Source organism: Theropithecus gelada, chromosome 16, assembly GCF_003255815.1.
Source record: "Theropithecus gelada isolate Dixy chromosome 16, Tgel_1.0, whole genome shotgun sequence".
Lineage (NCBI taxonomy): Eukaryota > Metazoa > Chordata > Mammalia > Primates > Cercopithecidae > Theropithecus > Theropithecus gelada.
Genome location: NC_037684.1, coordinates 60,471,002 through 60,482,719, shown reverse-complemented (window position 1 = coordinate 60,482,719; position 11,718 = coordinate 60,471,002). Strand labels below are relative to the sequence as shown.

At 51.4% G+C, this 11,718-nt stretch overlaps 1 protein-coding gene across 5 annotated transcripts in view; it reads right to left on the bottom strand.

Annotated features, from left to right (window-relative positions):
- Window positions 1-3,803: 3,803 nt before the first annotated feature.
- LOC112609821 (neuferricin) overlaps window positions 3,804-11,718 on the bottom strand; it is a 36,660-nt gene continuing 28,745 nt past the window's right edge. For all 5 annotated transcript variants that reach the window (XM_025362956.1, XM_025362953.1, XM_025362954.1 and 2 more), the window contains 2 exons: window positions 6,680-6,866; window positions 3,804-4,621 (listed from right to left, as the gene is read on the bottom strand). In XM_025362956.1, the coding sequence (XP_025218741.1) occupies window positions 4,405-4,621; window positions 6,680-6,866 (404 nt within the window). In that variant the 3' untranslated portion in view covers window positions 3,804-4,404. The remainder of the gene's footprint in view (window positions 4,622-6,679; window positions 6,867-11,718) is intronic.

The following is an 11,718-nucleotide window of genomic DNA, read 5'->3' as shown; positions in this document are numbered from 1 at the left end:
CCACCTTGGGCTCCCGAAGTGCTGGGATTGTAGGTGCCCGGCCTCCTTCAGTGTTGGAGTGGAGTGCAGCTGCAAAGGCTTTGCCTTAACACCATGCTCCCTGGTGTGGCGGAGATCAGACTCGCATCACAAAGCCCAGCTCTGTCACACGATGTTGATGTAATGATTAGAAGAGGTGGGGAGATATTCATGCCCCTTTTCTGGGCCATAAAATGGGAACTTCTCGAGGCAGGCGTAGAGATTAAATGAGAACAAGGCCTGGCCCAGCAGAGTTGCGCAATACGGATGAGTTTTCTCCTTCCCTTCCTTCTGCCAGCAAGTCTGACTGCATGCTGAGCCTGAGCTGAGCTTATCTGTGGCTTCCATCAAGGCCTTGCCCTTCCTCCCCCATGGTTTTGCCCAGGGCCACCTGTACTTGAGAGGGAAAGGCGAGGCATTTCTCCAGTAATCATTTCTCCAGTAATTACAGCTTCTCACGGCTGAGCCCTTCAGGCCATTAAAATGACAACCGATTCTTGCCGAACCTAATTCTTTGCCCTGACATGAGAGATGTGTTAGCAGGTTAAGTAGGAAGGTAACTACCATAAGGTAAGTATCAAAAAGGAAATGAATTCTCACTGCGCGAGGAACTCAGCAGGCTCCGAAGCCAGCCAAGTCTGTTCCGGAGCCTGTGCGCAGGAGACTTGCATCAGTCAGAGATCACGTACCCTCTAGGCATGGCCAGAGCCCGCAGCTGGCTGCAATGACGAATGCTCCTTTTCGTTTGTTTGTTTTTTGAAGGATGGAGAACATCTTGGGGCCTGGTCCTCACACTCTCCCTGCATTCCTGCCACAAGGACGGCCTCTGGCCGCTCTGTGGGGTTTCTTCCACCATACGACAAGCCCGCTGAGGTCAGAAGCCTTGCTGCCCCAACCCCCAGCCCTGACATGATGCCTGGCACATAGTAGGTGCTTGGTAAGTTATTTGCTGAATGACTAAGGAGGACTAAATCAGGGGCACTAACTATTTTTCAGTTCGCCTGCGGCTGGGGGCTGTTTCTGGGTAACAGAGAAGTCTCAGCACTGAGCTCAGGGACTGCCTAGAACTCGGAAGAAAATCCTAATTTCAGCTCTTCTCCTTTCTGTCTGCTCCTGGTCCTGCCCCAGGGAGGGCCAAACATACAGAAATATGGAGGAGTGAAAATGACACCAATCAGGCATCCAGAGCTTTGCGTTCTAGGCTCAGCTCCACGCTCAGTGACTTCAGTTCTATGTGCCTTTGTTGCCTTATCTCCAAAAAGCACGATGGCTCACACCTGTCATCCCAGCACTTTGGGAGGCCAAGGTGGGCAGATTGCTTGAGCCCGGGAGTTCGAGACCAGCCTGGGCAACATGGTGAAACCCCATCTCTACAAAAATAAAAAACTAGCCAGGCGTGCTGGTACATGCCCATAGTCCCAGCTACTCGGGAGGCCAAAGTGGGAGAATCTTTTTGAGCCCAGGAGTTCAAGGCTGCAGTGAGCTATGATCACGCCACTGCACTCCAGCCTGGGCAACAGAGTAAGACTCTGTCTCAAAAAAAAAAAAAGAAAAAAAAAAAGAACTCTGCACGCACTTCCCACATGTTAGGCGTGGTGGATATAGGGGCACAGCACTGAGTAAAGTGGATTATAGGGGTATGGCGCTGAGCCACATGGATATAGGGGTATGGAGCTGAGTCATGTGGATATAGGGGTATGGTGCTGAGCAAAGTGGATATAGGGGTATGGAGCTGAGTCATGTGGATATAGGGGTATGGCACTGAGTAAAGTGGATTATAGGGGTCTGGCACTGAGTCATGTGGATATAGGGGTACGGAGCTGAGTCACACTGGGGCTCTGTCCTCAGAGTGTCTGGTCCAGTTCAAGAGGCTGATAGGAAGTTCATGGTAAGAGCCCACTGTGATATGAGCACAGTGCCATATGAGCACAGGAACCAAGGAAAGTGCCTCTGTATCTCACTGCTGGCCCAACAGTTACTGAAGCCTTCCAAGAAGGGCCTGACTGAGCTGAATACTGAAGCAATATGGGGCGGATTAATTCAACAGAGAAGAAAGTGTCATTCCAGGCAAAGAAACAGCCTGTGTGAAAGCACTGCAGACATACCGCAGTGAGAGGGAGGCTGGAAAGGAGGTGCACATGGGAGGAGATGGGAAAGGCACAGGTCTAAAAGGAGAGAGGCCACAGAAGGGCCTCATGTGGCACGCAGCAGAGGAGCTGGCACTCAGTCCTTATAGATAAGGGGAGCCCCTGAGGAGGCTTAAATGGGACATGCCTTGATCATGATTAAGAAAGACAGTTCGGCCAGGTGCGGTGGCTCACGTGTGTAATCCCGGCACTTTGGGAGGACACGGTGGGCGGATCACGAGGTCAGGAGTTCAAGACCAGCCTGACCAACATAGTGAAACCCCATCTCTACTAAAAATACAAAAATTAGCTGGGTGTGGTGGCACACACCTGTAATCCCAGCTACTTGGGAGGCTGAGGCAGAAGAATTGCTTGAACCCAGGAGGCGGAGGTTGCAGTGAGCTGAGATCGCGCCACTGCACTCCAGCCTGGGCAAAAGAGCAATACTCCATCTCAAAAAAAAAAAAAAAAAAAAAAAAAGGAGAGAAAGAAAGAAAGATGGCTCCCAGCAGTGCGGAGGAGGGATTGGAGGAAGGGTACAGTTAGGCTCCTTCAGTAATCCAGGTAAGAAATGACAGCCTAGGCCAGAGAAGGAGTACTGGGGACAGGTAAGAGGGAAGGGAAAGGAGAGAATCAGGGAGGCGGAGCTCCTGGGACCTGCAGGTGGGTTAGGAGGGAAGGAGGACAGAGTGTGGATGGCTGCTCGGATTCTGACTCCGCGTGGAGCTGGTGGGCCGTTCACTTGGAGAACTAGAAGCAGCATGGGAAAGGGAAGATGAAACGCTCTGGAATGCTGCCTGGAGTAGAGGTGCAGGTTTGATGGTCTAAGTAACTGCCAGATTTGGAGTGAGAGGAGCCAATGGGAAGGGATTTGTGGAAGCAAAACGGGGTTCTCAAGGCAATGAAGAAGGAATGGGCAGGGGGAGAAAGGGAAGCAGGACGAAGCCCAGCGAGGGTTTCATGGAGGACCCCACAGTCCAGTGTCCAGTGTGATGAAGCTCAGGTAAGAACTGGCTGTGACTATGGAATGTGCCAGTGTAGAATTTGTCCTGGTTGTTGGAGCACACGGGGCTGAAAAGCAAAGCTAGTAAGTACAAGCCACAGCTGTGGCGCTGAGGGGGTTACATGAGAGAAGTGAGCCGTTGAATGCATGCCTGGGGCAAGATCCAGGAGGTGGGGAGAGGTTAAGGATACAAGAGGGGCAGGCGAGAAAGATGGCGGGGGGCAGGCCAAAGGAGCCATGAGCCGGAGCCCAAGTGTAAGGAACAGCTGTGGCCATAGGGGCAGTGAGCACGGGTCCGCCAGTGGAGCGGGGGCAGCCTCCACTTTCTAGTCTGTGAATCTGGAAGGCGATTTAGTGAAATGAATGATGGAGAAAAGGAGACAGTGACAGAGAGAGCGGCAGCTAGAGGATGCTGAGGGGGAGACTGAGTGGGAAAGGGAGCTGGGGGGAGGCTCTGATGGGGTGATGCACAGAGGCCACGGTGCTGTCTGTGGTAGTGCTGCTCCCACTTCTGTCTGAAGGAGGAACACTCCTTGCCCCCATCTACCTTAACAAATAGTCAAGAGGTAACAGGTGCGACATTTGCCAAGTGTGGGGCTTACAGACGACCCTGGAAATACAAACCACTGGACAAGCAGCAAGCCCAGCCCCCTTACGTTTGCAGCCCTGCCCAAACTTTAATGTCATGCTAACCAGTTACTTTGTAAGAGCTGGGAAACCACCTTTTGCTCAAAATGCAGACTTCTGCCTTTGAAAACACACCACACCTGATTTTAAGTGCTTAAAGGAGAGAAAATGTCGTTGCTTTAAATTGTTGCTTTGTTCAGAGACATCTGGATTTGCCATATCCATACAAGCAAAAGCTTTTCCAAGTCCAGAATCAACCCATGCTAATTTGTTATTGCCTCTTACTGTGTTGTAACCAACCCAGCAGGCTTTTGGTTATAAATTCAAGTGGAAATGGAGTTGGTCATATTTGCGCCCATTGGTATCTGAGGGCTCTGAGGAAGATGGCCAGTAGGTCAAGGGGAATAGTGGTGAAACACTGACCAGTACTGGGCAGGTGGCCGGCTGTCCCTCAGGCACCACAACGCTGAGCCACAGTGAGGGGCATGAGCCACATTTGCAGAATATAGCCAGCGTCCTTCCAGACCCTCCTGATTTGTGCCAGGGGGCATCCCAGGGCACACAAGTGTCAAGGGCCTACTCAGGTTCTCGGCAGAGCTCTCTGTGTGTTATCAACGGAAAAGGCTACAGCTAGAGTGGGAAGGAGCATGTGATGGCCAGAGGTGGGCAGCCTGTGTACTCCGCCAAGTTTGGGTGGTCCAGGTCCCCACGATTTCTGTGTGGCGGGTTGTCCGGCATCTGGTCACTAGGGGGGCCAGTGGTTCTCACACACACGCAGCGGGGCTCCTTAGCACCTGGCTTATACAGCTTCCTGGGGACACCGATCCAGTCTCTGCTCACGCCTCCACTAAGGACAGACAGAAAGAGGACTTCTTCAGTGTGAGCACTCGCGAGTCTCTGGGAAGGGGAGGGCAGGAAGCAGTGGGCCTCTGGGAAGGGGAGGGCAGGAAGCAGTGGGCCTCTGGGAAGGGGAGGGCAGGAAGCAGTGGGCCAGGCCGTAGGAAAAGCAGAAGCCCACCAGAGTGTTTCCCAAGGCAGCAGGCTACAGCGTTCAGCCCCTGAGCCTTCATGCTCTCCCCTGACTTCCTCCAGCTTACCCTGCAGGGCCACCACCACCTTCCCCAGGCCAAGGGCACAGTCCATGGTTCCTTTCACTGTGCTCCCCAGCCCCTGCCCTGCCCCTTCTTAGGAGGCAGCACCACGGTCCTGCACTGGTGGCAACAGCTGTGAAAGGGCTTCCCCTGCTGGCCTGTGAGTTTCTCAGAAGCAGTGTCTGGGTGTGACCGTCCTCTTCCTTCCCCCACTACAACCCAGCGCAGGCCACGATCTTCACCTTCTTCTCTGGGGCACTTGGGTGGGGGTGGGCAATTGGCCATTGGCCCTTGGTCACCTGGGTTGGCCTTCTCTAGGAAGCCCTTGGCATAGGGTGTAGCTGCAAGCTGTCCTGTCCCCCACAGGTCCAGTCCTTGGTGGCACCAGGCTTCAGACATAGAGGATTCAGCTCTGGCCCAACATAACCTGGGCAACCTCCTATCTTGGGCAGAGGGACCTAGCCCATCTCAGGGTACCGGGTTCAGTCTCTGATGGACTCACAGGCCTTGCAAAAAAGAAACTGAGGTTCTTGGAACTGATGCCTCAGACAGTTTCCGGTGCCTCCTGTCAGAGAAACTGCCACCCAGTGAGAAAACATCCTACTTCTAGCTTACCACAAATAAGGCTGTCACCCAAATGCCTCCCTCTTCCACCCAGCCTCCATCCCATCACTGGGGATCCTTACTCCACACCTCGTCCCTGCCTTCAGTGCCTGTTCCTCTCAGTCTAATGGGAGATGCACACAGGTGAACAGAAAACAACAAACTGAGCTGAGGCACAGGGATAGGGCCCCTCAGTTCACTAGGGTGCCCTGGAAGGGTTTTGTGGGGAAGGCAGATCCTGAATTACTCAGTCATGAAAGCAAGAAGAGGTTCAGCAGACAAAGGGGAAGGCTGTGGGGAGGGAAAAGGAGGCGGGTCCCAAGGGAGCAAAGTCAAGCATCTGAACGCATGCAGGCCTCCTGGAGTCTCCTCTGGGGGACCAGGGCCCTCTGAGGCCACCTGCATTCAGACCTGTGTCACAGGAAGACCCATGCCTATCTTAGCTTCTCTCCATAAAGTGAGCAGGCCAGGTTCTCACAGTCCCCTCCTTGAGATGATGACACTGGAGAAGCTGTCTCTTCAAAGCTAGTGGCCAGGAAGGAAGGAGCTTTCCTTCCTGCTACCTTTGCCCGTGCTCCCCTCATTTAAGGCTGAGAACTCCGAATTTGCAGTAGTTTGTTTGTTTGTTTGTTACTGTTTTTTTGTTATGTTGCCCAGGCTGGACTCCAACTCCTGAGCTCAAGAGACCTGCCTGCCTCAGTCTCCCAAGTAGCCAGGACCACAGGTGTGCTACCACGCCCGGCTCACCTTGTTTTTAAGACAGCAGTTGAAGCCATCACTGCATGTACCCTCCCCACCTCCTCGTCCCTCTCTCCTATAGACAGGCATGATTTGTGCTGGCAAACAGGAAACCAGAGCCAGTGGATGGCGGAACAGGCCAAAGAAAGCAAGAAATCCTGCTTGTGCCTTCTCATTCCCGGGCCGAGGTTGTGTCAGCAGGATCTTTGGAGAATTTGGGAAAATAAAAAGATGCCCAGGCTTCAAGTCCAAGTCTCAACCCACTCAGTTGAGTGGAGTGAGGTCTGACTATTCATAATTTTGGCAGTCCCCCAGAAGATCTAATATGCAGCCAAGGTTGAGAATTGTTCTCAGTATTTTGAAAAAGCAGGGGTTAACAATCAATTCCCTGAATTCACTGAATGCCGCAGGCAGGATGGCCTAGGAGTTGGATTTGGGACAGGCCGAAAGGAGCAGAAGGGGAGCCTGCTTACCTCTTCTGGGAGCACCAGAGCCGACTGCCCCTGGCTGAGCTCCACTCCGCATTGCACGGCGGGAACGTCTGCTTCTCTTGCAGTTCTAGTTCGTTTGCCTCCAAGCCTCTGGTGATCGTGGCTTCTACCTGGGTCAGTGCCGGGGTAGGCAGCCCATCCTCTCCGTAGAAGCGTCCTATCACCCTTCCTGTGATGACAGGAAGGCAGATATGAGTGAGAGAGAGGGTGAGAGTGAATACTTAACTGCTGAGGCAGGGGTGGGAAGGCACAAGTTCCCAGGGTTTCTGACTTCAGTCCTGCTGGTGTGCGTTTATTAAGAACTTCTACTGCAGGGACTCCGGTGCCTTGCATACCAACCTCTCAACATCCTAGAAAACCCCACATAACTGCATGCCTGTTCTAGCTGTAGAGTCCTTTATTACAGAAACTATCAAATCTTTCTCACTTCCAGACAATGCTTCCCTGAGGGCAGAACCGTGCGTGATTCATTTCTCGATACTTCAGTGTGCTTAGAGCACACAGTGGGTATTCAACTAATGTTTGATGAATGAATGGCTTATTGGCTAACATGTTTATTATAATAGAGAGGGGATCTCACTCTGTTGACCAGGCTAGTCTTGAACTCCTGGGCTCAAGTAATCCTCCCACCTCAGCCTCTCAAAGTGCTGGGATTACAGGCATGAGCCACCGCGCCCAGGCAGGCTAATATTTCTGCAGCTCCATTTTCTCCAACATCAAATTATTTTGCTTTATACAGACCATTTATTGAACTCAATGTCTGACACTATCCTAGCACTTTATTTTATATATGTGTATATATGTGTGTATTTACCTATGTATATATATGTGTATATATGTGTGTGTATATATGTGTATATGTGTGTGTGTATATATATATGTATTTTTTTTTTGAGACGGAATTTCGTTCTTGTTGCCCAGGCTGGAGTGCAATGGCGCGCGCTCGGCTCACCACAACCTCCGCCTCCCGGGTTCAAGCGATTCTTCTGCCTCAGCCTCCTGAGTAGCTGGGATTACAGGCATGTGCCACCATGCCCAGCTACTTTTTTGTATTTTTAGTAGAGACAGGTTTCTCCATGTTGGCCAGGCTGGTCTCGAACTCCCGACCTCAGGTGATACACCTGCCTAGGCCTCCCAAAGTGCTGGGATTACAGGTGTGAACCACTGCTCCTGGCAACCAATATTTTTTTACTCCTCCCAACAAACCTATGAGAGAAATAATTGTTTTCTTATTTGTAGGAGAGACTGGCAAGCTAAATAAGTTGGGGTGGTCTACAACGCTAGTGAATTAATGTGGCTCTAAGCCCATGCTCTCCCCTCCATTGCTCTCTTTTGGCTGTGCCCCTCAGGGGACGTGAGTGAGTAAAAACTGGTTTTCCTTTAAAATGCCTATCCGGATGTTTCCTTATAGATGAGTCTTGCTCTATTGCTCAGGCTGGAGTGGAGTGGCTATTCACAGGCATGAACATAGCTCATTATACCTTGAACTTCTGGGCTCAAGCAATCCTCCCACCTCAGCTTCTTGAGTAGATGGGGGTGCAGGTGTGAGTCACACTGTGCCCGGCTTTAAAGTGCCTGTCAGAATTTGTAAAAGTCTAAGCTATGGCAGCAGCCAGCAAGTGGTCCCCCAGCCTACAGGCCAGAAGGAAAAACAGGTCAGTTCTCTCAGTGCAGGGTCCTAACGTAGCCCAGTCCAGACGTACAAATGGCCTTCAGAGGCAGCACCCGCCACAAGGCGAGAGAAGCAGAAAGGAAGCACTTGAGGGAGGTGCGACCGAGGAGGGAGCAACCCCTAAGAACTAGCTTTACGTTCGATTCTAGTGGCACATATGTTCAGCGCATCTGAGACTCAGCTTATCTCTCAAGTACAACGCCCTCCCTGACTTTCCCAAATCCATGTTGCCTCTAGCCTGTGACCCAGACTAGGAGCCTGGACTAGCAGCCTGACTCCTCCTCCTCGACATCCACATCATGCTCCCTTCCTTGCTGTCTGATCCATCAGAAAACCTTGTCAGTCCTACCTCTGAACAGATCCTGATTCTGTTGACTCCTTTCCATTCCCACTGCCATCACCCTCCTCCAAAGCACGGACCGTAGCACTGGCCTCCTAACTGCTCTCTGTGCCTCAGCTCATGCCCTCCTAGAGCCCTCTGTCCGTAAAACAACTAGGGGATCTTTTCCAAACATACCGTGGCACTCCGATGCCTGAGGAAAACCCTTCAATGGCTTCCTAAAGCAGACAAAAATGCAAATTTCTTATCAAGGCCTCTAAGGCCCTGTAACCATTTAACTGATTTGCTTCTTCAGCCTCTTACAAGCTACGTCCCCCCTCGTTCACTGGGGGCTCCAGCACGCAGGTTTCCTTTCTGTGTCTTGGCCGTGCTTCCCCACTCCCCACCTTCGGCACTGCTCTTCCCTGACCCGGGACACTCTCCTCAGGTCTCGGTGTGGCTGCCTCCCACTCACCCGCCCAGTCTCAGCTTAACGGTCCTTTTCTCCAAGAAGCCGGCCCTAAGCACCTGCTCTAAAGGAGCCAGAATTCCTGAACATGCGTCACATCACAGTCTGGCACGTGGTCCTATCTGGAGTTGTTCAATCTGTTTACTTGCTTATGATACCTCTCTCTACTAGTGAGGCCCAGTGCTCAGAACAGCTAGCGCCGGGCGCGGTGGCTCACGTCTGGAATCCCAGCACTTTGGGAAGCTGAGCCGGGCAGATCACTTGAGGTCAGGAGATCGAGACCAGCCTGGCCAACATGGTGAAACCCTGTCTTTACGAAAAATAACAAAAATTTGCCGGGCGTGGTGGCGCATACCTATAATCCCAGCTACCTGGGAGGCTGAGGCAGGAGAATTGCTTGAACCCAGGAGTGGGAGGTTGCAGTGAGCCAAAATCACGCCACTGCACTCCAGTCTGGATGACAGAGCAAAACTCAAATCTCAAAAATATACAAATAAATAAATAAAACAGCTTAGCATAGAGCATTCCTTTTAAATACTTATTAGATGAATGAAGAAAGGAATCAGGGCCCAAATCACAGGCATGCAGTCTATGAGTTGGCCTGGCACAGAACTTCCCACTACGGGGTTTGGGGTGTCTGTGTTATATGGTGACAAGCCTGTCTTGGTTGAGTTTCTGACATGAGACCCAAAGAGAGGACAGTAGTAGCAGAGGCAACACAGGAGGAGTTCTAGAAGCTGTGTCATGAGAATGGTGATCACCAGTGGCTGCGTCTCCAAGCCAATCCTGTATCCACAGCATAACCAAGGCCATCTTGTTTTCGCTTGAGGCCTGGCCATGTTGGCTGCCAAGATGGCTTCCTGGCTGTCCTCACTTCAGTATATACCCTTACAATAAACCTTCATCCACTGATGTATCCTCAGGGTTACTGGTAACCTGAAAGAGCCTAACATGGCCCCTATCCTACAGAATGAGCTAACAGGGGCAGGAACTGGACTCCATTCATCCCTGGTCCCCCTGAGATCTAAAGCTTAACTTATGAATAGTAGGTATTCAATAAGATCCTGACATCAACTAAAATCCTTCTGAGGCATTTCCCACCACATGCCCCACCCCATCCTCAACACATTTTACATCATTCAGACAAGAACAGTTCACCTGCCACACCAAACACATCTGGAACACTTCTAGTGTGCTCCCAAATCTTAGTATGAAGGATTTGGCCTGGCATTCTTTGCCCATTTACAGGACTCTGTTTTTTGTTTTTTGTTTTTTTTTTTGAGACAAGGTCTCACTCCGTCACGCAGGGTGGAATGCAGTGACATGATCTCGGCTTATTGCGACCTCTGCCTTCCAGGTTCAAGTGATTCTCATGCTTCAGCCTCCAGAGTAGCTGGGATTACAGGCGTGTGCCACCACACCCTGCTAATTTTTTGTATTTTTAGTAGAGACATGGTTTTGCCATGTTGGTCAGGCTGGTCTTGAACTCCTGACCTCAACCAATCCAACCACCTCGGCCTCCCAAAGTGCTGGGATTACAGGCATGAGCTACCAGTCTGAACTCCATTCTTATTCTTTTTCTTTTTTTTTTTTTTTGAGACGGAGTCTCATTCAGCCACCCAGGCTGGAGTACAGTGGTGCAATCTTGGCTCACTGCAACCTCCGTCTTCCGGGTTCAAGCAATTCTCCTGTCTCAGCCTCCTGAGTAGCTGGGGTTACAGGCACCCGCCACCACACCTGGCTAATTTTTGTATTTTAGTAGAGATGAGGTTTCACCATGTTAGCCAAGCTGGTCTTGAACTCCTGACCTCAGGTGATCTGCCTGCCTCGGACTCCCAAAGTGTTAGGATTACAAGCGTGAGCCACCGCTTCTGGCTCTCATTCTTTTCTATTGGGTTTTCTTTTCTTTATTAACCCAGTAATGTTTCTTTTTTTTTTTTTTTTTTTGAGACGGAGTCTTGCTCTGTCGCCCGGGCTGGAGTGCAGTGGCCGGATCTCAGCTCACTGCAAGCTCCGCCTCCCGGGTTCACGCCATTCTCCGGCCTCAGCCTCCCGAGTAGCTGGGACTACAGGCGCCCGCCACCTCGCCCGGCTAGTTTTTTGTATTTCTTAATAGAGACGGGGTTTCACCGTGTTAGCCAGGATGGTCTCGATCTCCTGACCTCGTGATCCGCCCGTCTCGGCCTCCCAAAGTGCTGGGATTACAGGCTTGAGCCACCGCGCCCGGCCAACCCAGTAATGTTTCAACCTCGGTTTGGCAACTTCATTGGGAAAGGGAAGAAGCCAGCCCTCTGAAGCGCAGGTGAGTAGAGGTCAGTGCTTTCAATGGTAGACAGGGCTGTGGTCTCAAGACTGATCTTGGGCAGACTGGGAAAATGAAGGACGGCGTGCTGCAGAGGCCCACAATGGACAGACACAAACTTTAGATATCATGAAAAAGCCTTGACTGATTGGATGTGGCGGGAGCCGAGGTGTTAATAAAAATGCCAGGGTTCTCAGAAAAGGTAACTCAAGCAGTGATGACAGAAGCAGAAATTCAGAGGCATTAAGGAAAGAATTCT